A 21,798-nucleotide genomic window follows, 5' to 3' on the forward strand; every position below is an offset into this window, starting at 1 on the left:
CCACCCTTGCATCAAAGCACAGAAAGCAAGCAAATATCCAGAATGAACAGCTGTGTTTTTACTCATATTAATATCTGATGCCTGGTCTTCCCACAAGTAAAATCACCAAAGTTATCATTAACAGTTATAGGCCAGGAATGGTGAATCATGCCTATAATCCCAGCACTTTGGGAGGCCAAGGTGGGCAGATCACTTGAGGCCAGGAGTTAAGAGACCAGCCTGGCCAACATGGCGAAACTCTGTCTCTACAAAAAATACAAAAATTAGCAAGGCCTGTTGGCACACACCCGTAGTCCCAGCTACTCGAGAGGGTGAAGCACAAGAATCACTTGAACCCTGGAAGCAGAGGTTGCAGTGAGCTGAGATCACACCACTGCACTCCAGCTTGAACAACAGAACAAGACTCAGTCTAAAAAAAAAAAAAAAAGCCAAATTATAGTGGCCAGGCACAGTGGTTCATGCTTGTAATCCCAGCACTTTGGGAGGCCAAGGTAAGAGGATCACTTGAGCCCAGGAGTTGAAAACCAGCCTAGGCAACATAGGGAGACCTCATCTATGAAAAAAATAAAAAACTGGCTGGGCATGGTGGCATAAACCTATAGTCCCAGCTACTTGGGAGGCTGAGGCAGGAGGATCACTTAAGCCCAGGAGTTCGAGGCTGCAGTGAGCCATGATCATGCCACTGCACTCCAGCCTCAGCAACAGATCAAGACCCCAATTTAAAAAAAAAAAAAGTTACAAAAATGATAACTAAGCTGGGTGTGGTGGTTCATGCCGACAGAAACCGTCTCAAAAGTTCTTAACAGTATATTCCGTAACAGCCAGAAAGTAGAAACAGCACAAATATATCCATCAACTGATAGATTTTCAAAGGATGGTATTTCCAAACAATGGAATATTAATTCCGTCACAGAAAGGAATGAAGTATTGATACATACTATAGTGTGGGTAAACCTTGAAAACATTAGAAAACATTATGCTAAGTGAAACAAGCCAGACACAAAAGGATACATATACTATTACATTGATATGAAATGTCCCGAATAAGCAAATTTAGAGACAAAAAGTAGATTCGTGGTGGCCAGGGGCTGGGGGGAAAGAAATGCAGAATGTCATAATAGGTACTGAGTTTCTTTTGGAGACAGTGAAAACCTTCTGAAATTAGATAGTGGTAATAATTGCATTAACTTTGTGAATACGCTAAAAATCACTCAACTATACACTTTCAAAGAGTACAATTTATAGTATGTACATTGTATCCCTAAAAAGGTATGGGAAAAGTCTGGAAAAAAAATCAGGTAGGGTAGATTTCTCCAAATGAATATGCTAACATACAAATACAACCATACATATATATCACTTCAAAAACTTTGTCGATTTTCCTAACCACAAAGACTAACCTATTCTCACCATTAATAAATAAGGCTTTGTCTCAAGGGCCTGAGCCAGAGCAGAGCTTCTCTAACTTACATCACTGAACTCCAGAGGTAAACTCTCAGTGGGCTGAAGCTCAGCAGCACTCAAGTACAGATCCATGGGGCCGGCTTCCAGATCGTCTGGCACAGACAGTACCTGCTCGGGCTTATACATCTGAGGAGGCAACTGGAAATGCAGTGGGCAGCAGGGATCCTCAGAGAGGCTTACAGGAACAGGTTTGTTGCAGGGTACCTCTTCAGATCCCTGGCAGCACTTGAAGAGAACCTGATTCGTATCCTGACAAATATCTGTAGAAAAATGGTCAAGGGAAATAAAACACAATCTATCGAAAGCATAAAATACAAATAACATTGTCTGCCACATAAAACTCAAGGTCCGGACTATACAAGATAAATTACAACTACATTTGATACAGAATATCAAATGCAGTTAGCAATCTTTAAAGTTACTTCTCAAAATATATGTCATTTACTAGCATCAAATTCTAGCTCTATCAATAATTTAAAACTTGTCCCCAACCTCCTTTTCAGGATCCTGGTCATTTAAACTAGACACTAATCCCATTCTCCCTTAAGCAAGTAGCAGTAACACTCCTAGGAACACATACCTATTCAGAAGAAACATGTAGTGCAAAGGCAGATAGCCTTGAAAATGCCCCTCAACAGCCCTTCCAAGAGATACAATGTGTCTGCTCCCTTAGCAGACCAGCAAAGTTGCAACAATTTCTTGGACCTTGTTTCCAAAGATGATTACATGATAAATTCATTTAAAGCACCACTGGAATAGGGGGAAACAGAGCTCTAGTAAAAGTCACTAGGTATCATATCCTGACAAGAAATTAAATATCCACACTTTTTTTTTTTTTTTAGGGGAGTGTGGCAGTACAGAAGAATCCTTTTATGATCCTAAAGAAGAAAATGTTGCTTATGAAGGCCCATTGAAAAAAAACAAAAAAAAGTATTCCAGAAACACTCCAAGGACGCTATTAACAACTTTTGTTAAAGGTAGAAGGGCTATATTTCCAAGTTAGCAAAGAAGCACTGTAGAATGAATCAAAAATCGAGATGATTAGATACAATAAAATTCAAGTTACTCTACAAAACACATTTTATGCAAGCGCTACCATTTCTTGAAATCTTAACTACCTGGTTATTTTCCTAGATTAATAAATGTTATTTTAAAATTTGACTTATTTTTAACCAGAAAACACAATTTTTCTATAAACTAATAGCACCTGAATTATGGAATTATAATTTTCAACTCAAAACTTTTATGGTAGTTTTTTAAATTAAAAAAAATCTAATATACTTTATAATTTTTTAAACCATATAAACTTCCTTGAATAAAACTATTTCTTTCAATGCATACTTGGAAATAACTAAACTCTTAAGCAGGGTGTGACAACTGTGGCACTACCAACATTGTGGGCCAGGTACATCTTTGTTGGAAGAGGATGTATAGCAGCATTCCTGGCCTCTACCACTAGCTGTCAGCAGCACCTCCATCTCTGAATTATAACAACCAAAAATTTCTCCACACATTGCCAACTGGAAAACAAAATGGCCCCCAGCTGAAAACCACTACTCTAAAGAAACAGAAGATAGTACAAGGCAAATGAGTATTTATTGAATGATCAAATGAATAAACACATGAATCTAATGGGAATCATCAGATTTGCACTATGTGCTTAAGAAAATCTAAGCAATATCTAATGTGCTTAAGAAGCCCACTCTTATTTAAATTATTAATATTTAAAATGTTACCATTAAATGTTTCAACCAAACTTTTTTTTAGAAGTCTCGCTCTGTCACCCAGGCTAGAATGCAGTGGCGCGTTCTTGGCTCACTGCAACCTCTGCCTCCTGGGTTCGAGATTCTCCTGCCGCAGACTCCCAAGTAGCTGGGATTACAGGCACCCGGCTAATTTTTATACTTCTAGTAGAGACAGGGTTCTGCCATGTTGGCCAGGCTCATCTCGAACTCGACCTCAGGTGATCCGCCTGCCTCAGCCTCCCAAAGTGCTAGGATTACAGGTGTAAGCTACCATGCCCAGCCAAGAACTTTTTTCATTTGCATTCAAAGGACTTTCACAAGTCTCTTATGTATTTAATACCACAATATCCTTAAAAAGGACTCCCCCCGTCATCCTCCACCCGCTTTCCTTTCACATGGGGCAAAAGAGGTAAAAAGAAGGGAATGGTTAACCTACAACTAGAGTCTGGGTCCTTCACTTTCAGTCGAGTGCTGTCTCCATTAGACCACAGTAAAGAGTTAACAGGTCACCAATGGCAGTCGCATCTTTCTCTGGGATAAGGACTTAAGGAAGGGTAAGTGACTTAGGCAACTATGGAGCGGAAAGGAAAGAACATAAAAGGAAAAAAAAATACTTCCCTTCTCTTTTCAAATACATTTTCAATTTTGCTTTATATTTATATTTTAATAAGCTATTTGAGTACAGTATAAGAAATATCTAAAATAGTCCTTAGTATCTGTAAACTGAGTTTTTTCCCTTATAAAAGTAATTCAAGCTCGCTTTAAAAAACCAAAAAATAAAAGAACAGTGAAAAAAGGGCATTCATAACCACACCATGCACAAACTATCACATTTCTGTATTGTTCCCTCCCAGTATTTGGTTTCATGCAATTTAGACACAGTACAGAATACCATATCCTGGAATGTCACTATCATTTTGCTGTCATTCACAAATTTTGTTAAATATATTTAATGCCTGAAAATATTCCACACTATGTTGTGCCATAATTTATCTCCCCAGTCTCCAGCTCTAAAAATTTTAAGGCTGTTTCAAGTTGGAAGAGTATTTCACGTAAAAATATTGGTGTGCATTTGATTATCTCCTTAAAATAAATTCCCAGAAGTAAAAATCACCATATGAGGAAATACAAATTATTGTCAAATTGCTTTCCAAAAAGCTTGTATCAATTTATATTCCCACTAGCAATATTTAGAAGGGTCCATTTTACCATACTCTCACCTACTTTTGAAATTCACTGACTTTTTTGAAAAATTGCGTATTTTTAATTTTAAAACAAATATACGTACAAATATCAATTTTATTGATTTTAAATTTTCCTTGTTTTATTTCCTATTTAGAGTTGACCTTTGAACAACACAAGTTTGAATTGCACGGGTCCACTTACACGTGCATTTTCTTCTGCCTCTGCCATCCCACAGACAGTAACACTTCCCCCTCCACTTAACAAAAAGACCATGAGAATAAGGACCTCTATGATAATCCACTTCCATTTAATAAAGAGTAAATATATTTTCTCTTCCTTATGATTTTCTTAGTAACACCTTTTCCTAGATTGTTTTAAGAATACAATATATAAGACATATAAACATATAAAATATGTCTTAGGAAGCTATGTTGTTAAGGCTTCTGATCAACAGTAAGCCATAAGGCTACTAGCAGTTAAATTTTGGGAAAATCAAAAATTATACACAAATTTTCAACTGTGTAGGGGGTCAGCACCCCAACCCCCTGAATTGTTCAAAGGCCGACTGTATTTATAGTGAAGATACACACTTTTCAACTATTAGCATTTTTGTTTTTTTCTTTTTGTTTTTGTGAGACAGAGTCTCGCTCTGTCGCCCAGGCTGGAGTGCAATGGCGCAAACTCGGCTCACCACAACCTCTGCCTCCAGATTCAAGGGATTCTCCTGCCTCAGCCTCCCGAGTAGCTGGGATTACAGGCGCCCATCACCACGCCCAGCTAATTTTTGTATATTTAGTAGAGACAGGGTTTCACCATATTGGCAAAGCTGGTCTCAAACCCCTGACCTCAGGTGATCCACCTGCCTCAGCCTCCCAAAGCGCTGGGATTATAGGTGAGAGCCACTTTGCCTGGCCCTATTAGCCTTTTCTATCTTCTTTTAAATCTGTCCATAGCCTTTGCCCAATTATGCTTTAGGCAAAACTTTTTTTTTTTTTTTTGAAACACAGTTTCACTCTGTCGCCCAGGCTGGAGTGCAGTGGCGCAAAATCTCAGCTCACTGCAAGCTCCACCTCCCGGGTTCATGTCATTCTCCTGCCTCAGCCTCCTAAGTAGCTGGGACTACAGGCGCCCACCACTACATCTGGCTAATTTTTGTATTTTCCATAGAGACGGGGTTTCACCATGTTAGCCAGGATGGTCTCGACCTCCTGACCTCATGATCTGCCCACCTCGGCCTCCCAAAGTGCTGGGATTACAGGCGTGAGCCACTGTACCCAGTCTTTTTTTTTTTTTTTTTTTTGAGACAGTCTCACTCTGTCGCCCAGACTGGAGTGCAGTGGCGTGATCTCCGCTCACTGCAACCTCTGCCTCCTGGGTTCAAGCAATTCTCTGCCTCAGCCTCCCGAGTAGCTGGGATTACAGGCACCCGTCACCATGCCCGGCTAATTTTGTTTTGGATTTTTAGTAGAGATGGGGTTTCACCATCTTGGCCAGGCTGGTCTTGAACTCCTGACATGGGTGATCCACCCGTCTTGGCCTCCTAAAGTGCTGGAATTGTATACAGGCGTGAGCCACCTCGCCCAGCCTGTTTTTTTTTTTTTTTTTTTTTTTAAGAGACAGGGTCTTGCTCTGTCACCCAGGGTAGAATGCAGTGGCATGATCCTAACTCACTGCAGCTTCAAACTCCTAGGCTCAAAAAATCCTCCCAGGTAGCCAGAACTACAGATACATGCCATCATGCCCAGATAATTTTTCTTTCTTCTTTTTTATCTTTAGAGATGAGGTCTCACTGTGTTGTCCAGGATGTAAGCATTTATCTTTACAGTTTTTCATTACTTTGCACAAACATTTTATATATTAAGAACAATAATCTCTTATCAGACATCTGTTGTAATTAATAAATTAGTAAAATATTTAATAAGCAAAATAAAAACTCAGCTTCCTGTCAAAAGACTAAGAAGAGGTTCTCCTTCTCCTCTTCGTATTAAAGAAAATAGGTTTTAATTTCCAAATATTTGGCATTTCTTGCCAAGCAAATGAAATCCAGCAATCCTATTTAACAAGTGCTTTTACTGTGAAATTTTTCTCAATGTCAATAACAAGCACTTTCACAAATCAATCAACAACTCAAAAAGGTTTGAAGGCCCAATGCCAAATGTAGTCCTTTAACAGAATCGAAACATTTACAATGGTTCAAAGGCAAATTAATTGAAAAAAGAAAAAAAAGCATCTCATTTTTGGAAATAGTAAACTTCTAATTTGAAGTATGCAAGTTAGAGGCCAGGCACAGTGACTAAGTGTTATTACAAAAGAGTCAAGAGACTGGGCATGGTGGCTCACACCTGTAATCCTAGCACTTTGGGAGGCTGAGGCGGGAAGATCACATGAGCTCAGAAGTTCGAGACCCGACTGGGCAACATAGTGACATATCCCCTCTACAAAAATTAAACAAAATTAGCTGGACATGGTAGCACATGCCCATAATCCCAGATACTCTGGTGACTGAGGTGGGAAGATCGCTTAAGCCCAGCAGATCATGGCAGTGAGCCATCATCATGCCACTGCACCCCAACCAGGGCAACAGACTGAGAATCTGTCTCAAAAAAAAATTTTTTTTTAATTTTTTAAAGAGTCAGGTATTTTTTTAAGTTTATAAAGGCCAGGTACAGTGGCTCATGCCTGTAAGCCCAGCATTTGGGGAGGACAAGACTGGAGGATTGCTTAAGCCCAGCCTGGGCAACATAAGATTGTCTCTATAAAAAATTTTTTTAAAAAATAGGTCAGGTATGCCGGGCGCGGTGGCTCAAGCCTGTAATCCCAGCACTTTGGGAGGCCGAGACGGGTGGATCATGAGATCAGGAGATCGAGACCATCCTGGCTAACACGGTGAAACCCCGTCTCTACTAAAAAGTACAAAAAACTAGCTGGGTGAGGTGGCGGGCGCCTGTAGTCCCAGCTACACGGGAGGCTGAGGCAGGAGAATGGTGCAAACCTGGGAGGCAGAGCTTGCAGTGAGCTGAGATCCGGCCACTGCCCTCCAGCCCGGGCAACAGAGCAAGACTCCATCGCAAAAAAAAAAAAAAATAGGCCAGGTGCAGTGGCTCACGCCTGTAATCCCAACACTTTGGGAGGCCGAAGAAGGCAGATCACTTGAGGTCAAGAATTTGAGATCAACCTGGCCAACGTGGTGAAACCCCATCTCTACTAAAAATACAAAAATCAGCTGGGCACGGTGGCAGGCAACTGTAATCCCAGCTACTCAGGAGGCTGACGCACAAGAATTGCTTGAACCTGGGAGGCAGAGGTTGCAGCGAGCCGTGATCACACCACTGCACTACAGCCTGGGCAACAGAGCGAGACTCTGTCTCAAAAAAATATAATAATAAAATAAAATAAATAATTAGCCAGGCATGGTGGCACACATACATAGTCCCAGCTATTCAGAAGGCTGAGGTGGGAGAATTGCTTGACCCAGGAGTTCAAGGCTGCAGTGAGCTAGGACTGAGCCACTGCCTCCAATCTGGATAAGAGTGCAAAATCCTGTCTCAAAAAAACAAAAATAAAAAGATAAAAGCCGGACACGGTGGCTCACTGATGTAATCCCAGCATTCTGGGAAGCCAAGGCGGGTGGATTGACTGAGGTCAGGAGTTCAAAACCAGCCTGGCCAACATGGTGAAACCCCAACTCTACTAATAATACAAAAATTAGCTGGTTGTGGTGGCACGTGCCTGTAATCCCAGCTACTCGGGACAATGAGGCAGGAGAATCGCTTGAACTTGGGAGGCAGAAGTTGCAGTGAGGCAGAGGTTGCAGTGAGCCGAGATCACGCCATTGTACTCCAGCCTGGGAGACAAGAGCAAAACTCCATCTCCAAAAAATAAAAAAGAAAATAAAATATAGAAGTGAGGGCCCTAACCACACAAAACGATAATACTAGAAGTTAACAGTGCAAAATCATTCTTTCAATTGGGGTGGAAAACCCACACGAATTTTTTAAGTTTATAATTAGATTTAACAGTATTACGATTCTAATAGGCAAGTTAAATCAGAAACCTTGAGACAATTATAAATATTTTACAGATATTTTGGAACCCAAGTATTAAGACTATAAATAAATATTAGCCCACATCTATGAAAAATGACTCATGTTTCTTTCTAATGAATTGACCACTACATTTCTGAAGTTATGAAATGGCCAACAGACCACAGAAAGATAGTTCTTTAGGCTCCTGCTTGAAACCAACAGCTTCAGCAAACTGCTGGCCTTGATTCAGGGCCAAAGGAAAACAAAATCCTTCAATTAAGCAGAGTAGCAGAGATTCCCACTAGTCTTCAAACTAGCAAATCACAGCCTTAACAGGCAGAGTAAAAAGATACGGGTAAGGCAGTGTCTGGTCATTGGAAGAGACTGATTGGAACAACGAACATCATCCACAAAGGCCAAGCACCTCTGACTGGAACGAGTGGTATGGGCCTAAAATGGAAAAAGACAGATAAAATACACCCACGAAAGAACGTACAATTATGATGAAAATAGCTATATAAGAAAAGTACATCCTAAAGGCTAGAAAATTCAACATTTAACAAAAATAAATTTACCAATATTATGCAAAAGACAAAAAACTTTAAAACCTAGTGTATAAAGAATGAGTCAACCTTAATACCAAATACACCTCTCCATATTCTAAAAGTGTGATACAGCCTAATTAAGACAAATTTTGTCTTTTACCAACAGAACTCTTTGAAATTGTAGCCTTAAGTGGAATCTCAACACATGAAACAAATAAAATTACTCTTACTGAAACAGAGACAAAGGGTTTGAAAAACAAATTTGGCCGGGCGCGGTGGCTCAAGCCTATAATCCCAGCACTTTGGGAGGCCGAGACGGGCGGATCACAAGGTCAGGAGATCGAGACCATCCTGGCTAACACGGTGAAACCTCGTCTCTACTAAAAATACAAAAAGCTAGCCGGGCGAGGTGGCGGGCGCCTGTAGTCCCAGCTACTTGGGAGGCTGAGGCAGGAGAATGGCGTAAACCCGGGAGGCGGAGCTTGCAGTGAGCTGAGATCCAGCCACTGCACTCCAACCTGGGAGACAGAGCCAGACTCCGTCTCAAAAAAAAAAAAAAAAAAAAAAAGAAAAACAAATTTAAGAATGATCACTTAACCCTTCTTCCTATTAACCTTACTTCCTGACATTCAATTGCTCCTACTCTACCTTCCCATCTTTTAAAACAAGATTCCCAAGCAATTTAGGCTTAACCTGTGCTTATTTCTGAACTGAAGAATATCTGAACCAAAGGACTTAGAAACTTTTCCCAACTACTCAATATGCAGATGAGAATAGTGAGGCCCATAAAAGTTAACTGTGCAGACACAGAGCTGGTCAGTGGGGATTCAGACTAGAATTCATGTCTCCAGACTAGAATCCACGACTTCAGGCTAAGTGCTTTCACTACAACCCAAGTGCAAAAAAGTCAGATTTCAGATCCAGGACTGGACATAGGGAATTCAAGACCAGCCTGACAAACCTGGAGAAACCCCGTCTCTACTAAAAATACAAAACTGCCAGACATGGTGGCGCCTGCCTGTAATCCCAGCTACTCAGGAGGCTGAGGCAGCAAAATCACCTGAACCTGGGAGGTGGATACTGCGGTGAGCCAAGATCTCGCCACTGCACTCCAGCCTGGGCAACAAGAGTGAAATTCTGTCTCAAAAAAAAAAAAAAAAAATACTGGACATAATGTTTTGCCAATTACGCTAACTTTGTAAATAAAGCGAACGTGGCCGGGCACAGTGGCTCACGTCTGCAATCCCAACACTTTGGGAGGCCAAGGTAGGTAGCTCACGAGATCAAGGATTAGGAGACCAGCCTGGCCAACATAGTGAAACCCTGTCTCTACTAAAAATACAAAAAATTAGCCAGGCGTGTGGTGGCGGGCACCTGTAATCCCAGCTGCTCGGGAGGCTGAGGCAGGGGAATCGCTTGAAACTGGGAGGTGGAGGTTGCAATGAGCCGAGATTGCACCACTGCAACTCCAGTTTAGGTGACAGTGTGAGACTCCATCTTAAAAACATAAAAACAATAAATAAAGTGAACATATATACCTTAAAGGTATACACACAAATTACCTGTTGGGCGGCACCATCTGTGGCCAGCATTCTCCGTTCCTTCAACTGCCTATGCAGTAAGGCTTCTACTCCATAGCGCTGGCGGTATCGACGCAGACATTTTAATCGCTTTAAGTTCTCGCGTTCTTTGGCCAAAAGTCCCTCTGGGCCAGTCAGGAGACTACTGCCTAGAGTTACAAGAGTCAAGATGTTATTTGCCAAGCAATCCATCAAGTTTACTTCTCCAAGTAAACAGGAAAATCTTTGGGCATAAGATAGGCAGTTTCAAAAGCAAATTAGCCCCCAATCCAAGTACCAAGACAGAAATAAATCTAATTATAGTCATGTACTACATAAACCACTTTTTAATCAATCATGGACCATATATACTACAGTGGTCCCATAAGATTATAACAAAACTGAAAAATTCTTATTGCCTAGTGACATCATAGTTCAACCCACACATTTGTGGCGATGCTGGTGGCCAAACCTACTGCACTGCCAGTTGTATAAAAGTCTAGCACAGTTTGGACATGGTGGCTCACACCTGTAATCCCAGCACTTTGGGAGCCCAAGGCGGGTGGATCACCAGATGAGGAGATTGAGACCATCCTGGCCAACATGGTGAAACCCCATCTCTACTAAAAACAAAAATTAGCTGGGCGTGGTGGCATACGCCTGTAGTCCCAGTTACTCGGAAGGCTGAGGCAGGAGAATTGCTTGAACCCAGGAAGTGGAGGTTGCAGTGAGCTGAGATCACACCACTGCACTCCAGCCCCACGACACAGTGAGACTACATCACCAAAAAAAAAAAAATCTAGCACATACAATTATGCACAGTACATAATACTTGATAATAAACAACTATGTTACTGGTTTATGTATTTACTGTATTTATCCTTAGAATGTACTCCACTCTATTTATTAAAAAAAAAAAAAAAGGTTAAATGTAAAACAGCCTCAGGCAGGTCTCTCAGAAAGTATTGCAGAAGACACTGTTATCATGAGATGACAGCTCGTTGCATGAGACTGTCCCTGAAGACCTTCCGCTGGGACAAGATGTGGAAGCAAAAGACAGTGACACTAGGCCCGTGTAGGCCTAGGCTAATGTACGTTTGCATCTTAGTTTTTAACAAAACTTTAAAAGGTTTTTTTTTAATTAAACTAGAAAAGCTAATAGGGATATAAAAAAATATTTTTGTACAGCTATACAGTGTGTTTGTGTTTTAAGCTGAGTGTTATTACAGAGTCCAGAAGTTTTTCTTAAAAAAATTTTTAAGTTTATAAAGGCCAAGTGCAGTGGTTCACGCCTGTAATCAATCCCAGCACTTTCGAAAGCCGAGGTAGGAAGATCACTTGAGCCCAGGAGTTCAAGACTAACCTACATAACCAACATAGCGAGACCCTGTCTCTACAAAAATTTAAAAATTAGCTGAGTGTGCTGGTGCATCTGTAGTCCTAGCTACTCAGGAGGCTGAGGCAGGATAGCTTGAGTCCAGGAGTTTAAGGCTGCAGTGAGTAAGGACCATGCTACTGCACTCCAGCCTGAGTGACACAGCAAGATTCTGTCTCTTTTTTTAAAAAAAAAAGCTTATAGGCCAGGTGCGGTGGCTCATGCCTGTAATCCCAGCACTTTGGGAGGCCAAGGTAGGCAGATCACTTGAGGTCAGGAGTTCTGAGACCAGCCTGGCCAACATGGCAAAACCCAATCTCTACTAAAAATTAAAAAATTAGCCGGGCATGGTGGAATGTGCCTGTAATAATCCCAGCTACTCGGGAGGCTGAGGTGGGAGAATTGTTTGAACCTAGGAGGCAGAGGTTGCAGTGAGCTGAGATCACGCCACTTGCACTCCAGCCTGGGCAACAGAGTAAGATTCCGTGTCCGTCTCAATTAAAAAAAAAAAAAAAAAAGTTTATAAACTAAAAAAGTTACAATAAGCTAAGGTTAATTTATTACTGAAGAAAAAAATTTTTTTTATAGATTTAGTGCAGCTTAAGTGTACAGGACTTATAACGTCTACAATAGTAAATAATAATGTGCTAGGCCTTCCCGCTGACTCACGACTCACCACTCACTTGCCCAAAATAACTTCCGGTCCCACAAGCTCCATTCATGCTAAGTTCCCATTTTTAAAATCTTTTATGCCATAATTTAACTGTACCTTTTCTATGTTTAGATGTGTTTAGGTACACAAATACCACTGTTACAACTGCTCACAGTATTCAGTACAGTAACATGCTTGTACAGGTTTGCAGCCTAGGTGCGTTGTAGGCTATGCCACCTATGTTAGCGTTACTCTATGAAGTTTGAATGACAAAAATCGCCTAACAATGTATGTATCCCCGTCATTAAGCGACACATGACTGCACTACCAAATTCACAAGTTAAACCGACAACAGCTTGTTGGAAGTGGCATAAAACTTGCCTAGAGCTTCATGTTCCACTTTGCGATTATGTAAGTACCGGCGTTTCTTCTCCTTGAGCAGATGCTGAAGTCGTTTAAACTGATCAATATACAAAGACTGCAAACGAATTAGCTTCTCACGCATAATCAGGGCCACTTCTTCTGCCGTGTAGACACCAGCATGTCTGGAATAAAACAGAATTCAGCAAAGCATAAGAAAACAATAATAATAAAACCCAAGTTTAAAAGAGTAGTAGAGATGTCAGACTAAGTTTGTTATTTAACAAGTGGTGAGATAATCACCTTAATAATAATGTTTTCGCAAAACATCGTACCATTCAAGTTGTTCTTAAATAAAACAAAAGAGAAAATCTCCAAGAAAGAATACTAATCTGTGATTTCCCAAAATGGGGGAAGGAGAAATGTCTTATTTTTTTCCAGCTATTTGCATTACACTGAAAAGAAAGTGAACATGTGGAACACTTTAAACTTTTATTAATCTACATTCTTAATGTTTTGACATGAAATCACTTACCAGTCAGGACAGCTTTAAAGTGTTAAATTCATTAACGTGTATCTCTCACATATACATATTCATATATATTGGTTTTTGTTTTTTTTTTTTTTTTTGAGATAGGGTCTCACTCTTGTCATCCAGGATAGAGTGCAGTGGTACAATCGATCACAGCTCACTACAACCTCTGCTTCCTGGGCTCAAGCAATCCTCCCATATCAGCCTGCCAAGTAGCTGGGATTACAGGTGTGCACCACCCCACTTGGCTAATTTTTGTATCTTCTGTAGAGATAGGATTACACCATGTTGTCCAGGCTTGAACCCCTGGGTTTAAGCGAACCTCCCGCCTCAGCCTCACAAAGTGCTGGAATTAAAGGCATAAGCTACTGCATGTGGCAATATATTTTAATTAAAACACTAAAGATACCAACATCAAATAATTTTTTTTTTTTTTGAGACTAAGTCTTGCTGTGTCTCCCAGGCTGCAGTGCAGTGGCACAACAACCTTGGCTCACTGCAACCTCCGCTTCCCAGGTTCAAGCAATTCTCCTGTCTCAGCCTCCCAAGTAGCTGGCATTACAGGCACCTACCACCACACCCAGCTAATTTTTGTATTTTCAGTAGAGACAGGGTTTCTCCATGTTGGTCAGGCTGGTCTTAACTCCTGACCTCAGATCGATCTTCCAGCCTCAGCCTTCCAAAGCGCTGGGATTACAGGCATGAGCCACTGCGCCTGGCCAAAACTTGTGATTTTTTAAAAAAATATAGTCCTATATTGGAGCTTATATAGACCCTCAAATAACTAGTCAAAATGGGCTATATGCTGTCTTCAGCTAATTATCTTGACAATATTCTCAAAATTCAGTACCCTAGGTTAATCCTTAATTGCCAAAGATCTGGCACTTATCCATGTCAACTTGATTAAGCTTTGCTGCCAATTATAAACTAAAAGAACTTCGGGATCGCGCCACTGCATTCCAGCCTGGGTGACAGTGAGACTCCATCTCAAAAAAAGGAGGAAAAAAAAAACTTCTAAAAATTATGCTAGTGATTAATGTGTGGAACACTGTTCCCTGGCTCTGATTTAATGCAATCAAAATTAAGAGATGAGGTCAGGTGTGGTAGCTCACGCCTATAATCATAGCACTTTGGGAGGCTGAGGCAGGCAGATTGCTTGAGCCTGGGGGTTCAAGACCAGCCTGGGCTGTAATATGGTAAAACCCTGACAATACAAAAAATACAAAAGTTAGCTTGGCACCGTGGTGTATAGCTGTAATCCCAGATACTCAGGAGGCTGAGGTGAAAGGGTCATTTGAGCCTGGGAGTGGGAGGCTGCAGTGAGCTGAGATCGCACCACTGCACTCCAACCTGGGTGACAGAGTAAGACCATGTCTCAAAAAATAAATAAATAAGAGAATAACTTTGAATTGTAAAAACTTTGTTTCATTCATCTTGTCTGATCATTACATAAATACAAAGAACAAGCTACATACCTTAAGTTTCATACTTTGAGTAAAAATTTTATTGAAAAGGCAAAACACATACACTAATTTTAAGTCAAAAATTATATTTTATTACTCTTATTTATTTATTTTTTAAGAAAGAGTCTTGCTCTGTTTCCCAGGCTTCAGTGAAGCGGCACAATGTTGGCTCACTGCAACCTCCGCCTCCCAGGTTCAAGCAACTCTCGTGCCTCAGCCTCCGCAGTAGTTGGTTGGGATCGCAGGCGTGTGCTGCCACGCTCGGCTAATTTTTTTATTTTTTGTATTTTTAGTAGAGATGGGGTTTCACCATGTTACGCAGGCTGGTCTCAAACTCCTCCTGAGTTCAGGCAATCCACCTGACAAGGCCTCCTAAAGTGCTAGGATTATAGGTGTGAGCCACTGTGACCAGCCTATGCTTTATTTTTAAAAACTAGCTTAAGTCACTGAAAAACATAGAATAAATATATAAAATTAACTTTAGGACTGAAAGCAAGTAATTTCTGCCAAAATTTCTTCTAAATATAAACAAGAGCCAATATTACCTGTGTGTAAGAGGTACTTAACTATATTCTGAAGTAAAAGTGAACAGAAATTAAGAAAAATCAAAACATGGTTAATAAAACCAGCAAAGGGCTGGGCATGGAAGCTCACGCCTGTAATCCCAGCACTTTACGAGGCCAAGGTGGGTGGATCACTTGAGGTCAGGAGTTCGAGACCAGCCTGGCCAAGAGGGCGAAACCCCCTCTCTACTAAAAATACAAAAATTAATCAGGTATGGTGGCAAGCGCCTATAATCCCAGCTACTCAGGAGGCTGAGGCAGGAGAATCACTTAAACCTGGAAGGTGGAGATTACAGTGAGCCGAGATCGCTGCACTCCAGCCTGGGCGACAGAACAAGACTCTGTCTCCAAAACTAAAAAATCAAATAAATAAAATAAATAAACAAATTAAATACATAAAAAATACATTAAAAATTAAAAATTAAATAAAATTAAATAAATAAAATAAAAAATAAATTAAATTAAACCAGCAAATAACAGAAATGACAAAAGCTAAGAGACTATCAGAAAATGTGAAAAGGCTTTAAAAATACATAACGGTTGGCTGGGCGCGGTGGCTCAAGCCTGTAATTCTAGCACTTTGGGAAACTCAGGCGGGCATACTGCCTGAGCTCAGGAGTTTGAGACCAGCCTGGGAAACATGGTGAAACCCCGTCTCTACTAAAATACAAAAAAAAAAAAAAAAAACAGCCGGGCGTGGCAGCGTGCACCTGTAGTCCCAGCTACTAGGGAGGCTGACGCAGAAGAATTGCTTGAACCCAGGAGGCAGAGGTTGCAGTGAGCCGAGATCGTGCCACTGTGCTCCAGCCTGGCGACAGAGCAAGAATCCGTCTCAAAAATAAATACATAACGGTTTCACAAGGTGACTGAGTTACATCTTCAGAAAAATGGGTTATGCCTGCATTAACCTGTCTCTAACCTAAAATACTGAGGCCTTAACTTAATGTAGAGTTTGTTAAAATGAAATTCACTTTTTGAATACTAAAAATGAGAAAAATAAAAATTGTTTTAAAAAATTAATTTCACTGCACCCTGTCAGAAGAGAATTTAACCAATAGCCTGGGACTGAAATGTACTAATCTGAAGTCATAACTATTAGAAATCATTTGGTGGGGGCAGTAAGCAACCTACTAAATGAATGCCTGCTGGTTCATGTAACAGATGGCTCATTTACTTAAAGATGAATGTGCCAGACTTTCAGAGCTGGACATTAAAATTATGTACTAATTCCCCTTGCTCTGGTATGCACAAATGAAAGTCAAGATTTTATTACTAAAATTCATCTTCAAAAAACAGGGTCTCACCTTATATTCTACCAAATAGTCTCTCTTATAAAAGGCATTTTCCGAATTTCTTTACTTGGAAAACAATGATGAAAATTGAATAATGTGAAATAACCTTCAGCCGAACAAGTTTTGGATGTTTATAGAGGTCATATGATACAATTATTATTAAAAAGAGAAAAGAAGACTTAACAATTACCTTTAGGATAAAACTTCGTTAAGTATTAGATGTTGTAGACAAGCTTTTATTTTTTCTGTGTGCGTGAGATAGGGTCTCCCTCTGTTGCCCAGGCTGGAATGCAGTGGCACGATCACAGAGCCTCGACCTCCCAGGCTCAAGTGATCCTCCCACCTGAGCCTCTCGAGTAGCTAAGACTACAGACCACGTGCACTACCATGTATGGCTAATTTTTAAATATTTAGTAGAGACAGGGTCTCCCTATGTTGTCGAGGCTAATCTCAAACTCCTGGGCTCAGACAATCCTACCACCTCGACTTCCCAAAGTGCTAGGGTCACTGGGCACGGTGGCTCGTCTCTGTAATCCCAGCACTTTGGGAGGCCGAGGTGGGCGGATCACCTCAGGTCAGGAGTTCGACACCAGCCTGCCAACATGGAGAAACCCTGTCTCTACTAAAAACACAAAAATCAGCTGGGCATAGTGGCAGGCACCTGAAATCCCAGCTACTCAGGAGGCTGAGGCAGGAAAATAATTTGAACCCGGGAGGCAGAGGTTGCAGTGAGCTGAGAATGCACCATTACACTCCAGCCTGGGCGACAAGAGTGAAACTCTGATGTAAAAAAAAAAAAAAAAAAAAAGTGCCAGGATTACATGCGTAAGTCACTGTGCCTGGCCATAAACAAGCTTTTAAAGATTACTTTTAACAAAACAATTAAGTAAGTGGTTACTTTTGAGAGAAATCACATACATACTAACAGGAAGTTTAAAAAATCTATGCCAAGAATATTCTAGTTAGAATAAAGTCTCTAGCAACATCATAAACAATACAAAAGGTGCCCTTTCTGTAACAAGCAATTCAAGATAAATGTGGTTAAACTATTAGATGATTCAAAAAGTGATACTATGGATGACAAAGACACCAGTGCCCTAAGATGAAAATTCTTAATGAAAAGCATTTCACTCAGTGGACATACTACTAAATTACTATATTATTAAATATAACAAGATAGTAATATGTAATCATATTATAAGGAAATATTGAACATCTCTATTTACATGCCTAAAAATGCATAAATTTAGTGGGCCTAAATTATTTTCAAAAAATAATCTCATTGGGAAAATTAACGAAAGCCTTATACTTAGTTGCCTAATAGTTGGCCATATTTGGGGCTATATTTTCTCTTCTGAACATGTTTCTTCTAGGAAAGAGTGACATCAACTGCCTAGTCCTTTCCACATTTATATTTCTCATAAAATGACCTGGTATTTTGGTTTATACAGCAGTCTCTTGCAAGTTAAATCAGCATGGATGTGCCTCCTAGAGACTGATCCACTCTAGATTATTACTAACAAAATAATAAATTTCTCAACCTTAGGCTGAGTGTTTACCACACCAAATGACACTCCCTTTGTAACCCTAGAGAGCATACATCTCTTCAAAGCAGCAAGTTTGACCATCTAGAACCACAATGGAAAAAAAAGGAATGAAGCTGGGCCTGATGACTCATGCCTGTAATCCCAGCACTTTGGGAGGCTGAGGCAGGTGAATCACAAGGTCAGGGGTTCAACACCAGCCTGGCCAACATGGTGAAACCCCATCTCTACTAAAATTACAAAAAATGAGCTGAGTGTGGTGGTGGGTGCCTATAATCCCAGCTACTTGGGAGGCTGAGGCAGGAGAACCGCTTGAACCTGGAAGGCAGAAGTTGTAGTGAGCTGAGATCGTGCCACTGCACTCCAGCCTGGGTGACAGTGCAAGACTCCATCTCAAAAAAAAAAAAAAAAAAAGGAATGAATTTAAGTTACTATTTGTGAGAGAATCCTGCAAGAGAACAGACATTCCCTTTCAAACTACTTCGATGGGCTTTCTAAACTAGTACTTCCTGAATAGTTGACCACAGTGAAGACTACTCAATAGAAATGGATGAAATTATTCTACTCAGAAAACTTAACTCTAACATATGGCCATACTATCCTGAACATGCCCAACCTCCTCTGATATCAGAAGCTAAGCAGGGTCAGGCCTGGTTAGTAGTTGGACAGGAGAAAATGTAACCCTAAATGGCTTCTTATAAACCAAAGAATGAATCTAAAGTAATGAAGAAAATGCTATTCCAAGAACAAAAGCCCAATAGTCAACTAGAAATTACCCCTTCCACTATTTACAGTCCCTCTACATAAACTATCAGTACTAAGTGTTAAGACACAGAAGTCAGCAGGCAAAAATTTTAAAACACTAAACCCAGACCTTGAGACACAGAAATAAGAGACTTCAGAGTGGCAATGTTTTTATGCTTCTGCAACTCCTATGGTGATGATGGTTAAGAGAAGAGCAGAAGCTAACTAAGATATAAAACTGATTAAGACATAATCACTTTTGGGTTTCTAAATCGGTTTCTCTTTCTTAGGCACAAAACCAAACTCTTGAATACCTTTTCCTTCTTCTTTTTAAAAAAAATCCACACACTAAAAACACTAAATGCTTGAGGTGATGAATATGCTAATTACCCTGATTTGATCATGACACAAGGTTTACAAGTATCCAAACATCACACTGTACCCCATAAATATGTAAAATTATCAATTTAAAACAATATAAAACTTTTAAAAACTTATAATCCATAAATATGACATTTTGCAGAAGTATTCAACTACAATCACATTATTTCTGAGGTTTAGGCCAAGCACCCATTCACAACCATTTTCTCTTCTCTAAACTGGTGTGACCATTTCTCAATCCACCTCCCACACTCCCATGTCTAAATTTCCTGTTTTCTCCCCTATACTTTCTCATATGTAGAATGTGGTGTTCAAACTTTTTCTAAATTACAAGACTTCTAAAAAAGAACCATCCTGCCTTGAAGCAAGGTGACAACAAACCATGCCACTTTTATATACAGAATCTCTTACTGCTGACAATTGGCTGTCTTCAACCCTCCTAGGTTATTAATTTATTAACAGCATGCAGCGCCACATTCCACATACTAACTACATTTCAAATGCCTTATGTGGAGTTACAACTTACTTTAAGGGATCTTCTTGATCACTGTCTATGCTATCAGCTTCACTGTCAGGGTCACCTCTCCATGTCTGATCCACAGTAATGGGTTCCTGCTCCCCATCACTCCAGCTGTCTTCATCTGAGGCAAGGAAGGGAGAGCAGCCATTAAGACTTCCCACCTCTGTAACTCCACCACACAAAACTAGATTACTTATCAACCCAAACCTTGAAATTAAAAAAAAAAAAAACAAACTTTGTACAAAGGTACTGGCAAATAAAAACGCTTTAAGAAAATACAACCCAAGTAAGATTACTTACAACATAAATGAGTAAACCATGCCCTCTCAAACAGAAAAATCAACTTAAAATTATTGTTTCCTGAAATTACCTAACAAAGCTGCTGAGCATTAAAAAAGCAATGAAAGAAATGGTCACCAACTCAGGACAGTAAACCTAGGCAAACACTACTTCAAATTCAAAAGAACTGGTAAACAACAAAGCAATCCCGGAATTCTCAACAAATTCCTGATGAATTAACAATATTGTCAAATAGTTCAAGGCATTGTGCTAACTTAAAATAGTTCCCCCTTAACTTTCTTCCTCCTTTTTCATTCCAGGAGAGAAGATCCTTACCTAGTATTCGGCTGGCTTCACTGCGACTACTTTCTGGAGTCTGAGACCCCAGCTCTGTCTTAGCATATGAGCTGAGCTGGCACAGGAGTGTTTCACCCATAGGCCCTGGGTTGGTCTTCTTCATTTGAGCATGAAGTGCCAGGGCATTCCTACGGACATGTTCAGCACAGAAGGACACCCTAAAGAGACAAAACATTAATATTTTGTAAGTCCCTTCTTGAAAGCATTCAGTAATTCTCATAGTCCCTAATCTTTAAATCATTTTCAGGGAATTAAAATGACTATTACATTCATTTCTAAAAATGCAAGTCAGAGGAATTTAACTGGCCCAAGGTCAACTAATTGACTTGTTATTAAAGGAAAATAACAGGCCGGATGAAGTGGTTCACCCCTGTAATCCCAGCACTTTGGAGGGCTGAGGCAAGGGATTGGGTCTTGCTCTGTGGCCCAGACTAAAGTGTAGTCATGCAATCATAGCTCACCGTAGCCTTAAACTCCTTGGTTAAAGTGACCCTCCTGCCTCAGCTTCAAAATAGCTAGAACTATAGGCATGCACCACTGTGCCGGCAAATTTTTTTTAGTTTTTTGTAGAAACAAAGTCTACGTTGCCAAGTCTGGTCTGGAACTCCCAGGCTCAAGTGATCCTCCCATCTCAGCCTCCCAAGTAGCTGGGACTACATGCCCAAGACACTATGCCCAGTGAATTTTTTAATCTTTTGTAGAGACGTGGTCTCACTATATTGCTCGGGTTGGTCTCCAACTCCTGGCCTCAAGTGATGCTGCTGCTGTGGCTTCCCAAAGTACTGGGATTACAGGCATGAGCCACTGCGACCAGCCAGTGACACAATTTTAAAACTACAAGATATGTACAAAATTATCTAGTCAGGTTATGTTTTTGCATAGATACCTTTGCATACATGATGAAAACTATGAACCCTCTTACCGAAGAATTCACACATATACAACTTTGCATGTTATTTAACAAAATTCATGGACAGCCAAATAGAGCCACACACCCCTCCATTAAGAATAATTTTAGGGGCTGGGTGCCGTGGCTCACACCAGTAATCCCAACGCTCTGGAAGGCCGAGGCGGATGGATCACCTGAGGTCAGGAGTTCAAAACCAGCCTGGCCAACATGGTGAAAACCCGTCTCTACTAAAAAGTACAAAAATTAGCCAGGCGTGGTGGCGCACGCCTTAAGTCCCAGCTACTTGGCAGGCAGGAGAATCGC

The 21,798-nt window shown here is 40.5% G+C and overlaps 1 protein-coding gene and 1 non-coding gene across 5 annotated transcripts in view; both read right to left on the reverse strand.

Annotated features, from left to right (window-relative positions):
- Positions 1 to 21,798, reverse strand: part of KANSL2 (KAT8 regulatory NSL complex subunit 2) — a 29,213-nt gene that overhangs the window by 5,438 nt on the left and 1,977 nt on the right. For 3 of the 4 annotated variants that reach the window (XM_023211256.2, XM_023211255.2, XM_023211254.2), the window contains 6 exons: positions 20,565 to 20,743; positions 19,956 to 20,070; positions 12,932 to 13,095; positions 10,527 to 10,693; positions 8,773 to 8,869; positions 1,471 to 1,724 (listed from right to left, as the gene is read on the reverse strand). In XM_023211256.2, coding sequence (XP_023067024.1) covers positions 1,471 to 1,724; positions 8,773 to 8,869; positions 10,527 to 10,693; positions 12,932 to 13,095; positions 19,956 to 20,070; positions 20,565 to 20,743 — 976 coding nt within the window. The remainder of the gene's footprint in view (positions 1 to 1,470; positions 1,725 to 8,772; positions 8,870 to 10,526; positions 10,694 to 12,931; positions 13,096 to 19,955; positions 20,071 to 20,564; positions 20,744 to 21,798) is intronic. The other variant, XM_023211257.1, reaches the window with a different exon arrangement.
- LOC111542112 lies at positions 8,539 to 8,675 on the reverse strand. The gene has a single exon (XR_002731454.1). It is a non-coding gene; the product is annotated as a small nucleolar RNA SNORA2/SNORA34 family (small nucleolar RNA).

The sequence above is a fragment of the Piliocolobus tephrosceles genome, chromosome 10 (genome assembly GCF_002776525.5).
Source record: "Piliocolobus tephrosceles isolate RC106 chromosome 10, ASM277652v3, whole genome shotgun sequence".
Classification (NCBI taxonomy): domain Eukaryota; kingdom Metazoa; phylum Chordata; class Mammalia; order Primates; family Cercopithecidae; genus Piliocolobus; species Piliocolobus tephrosceles.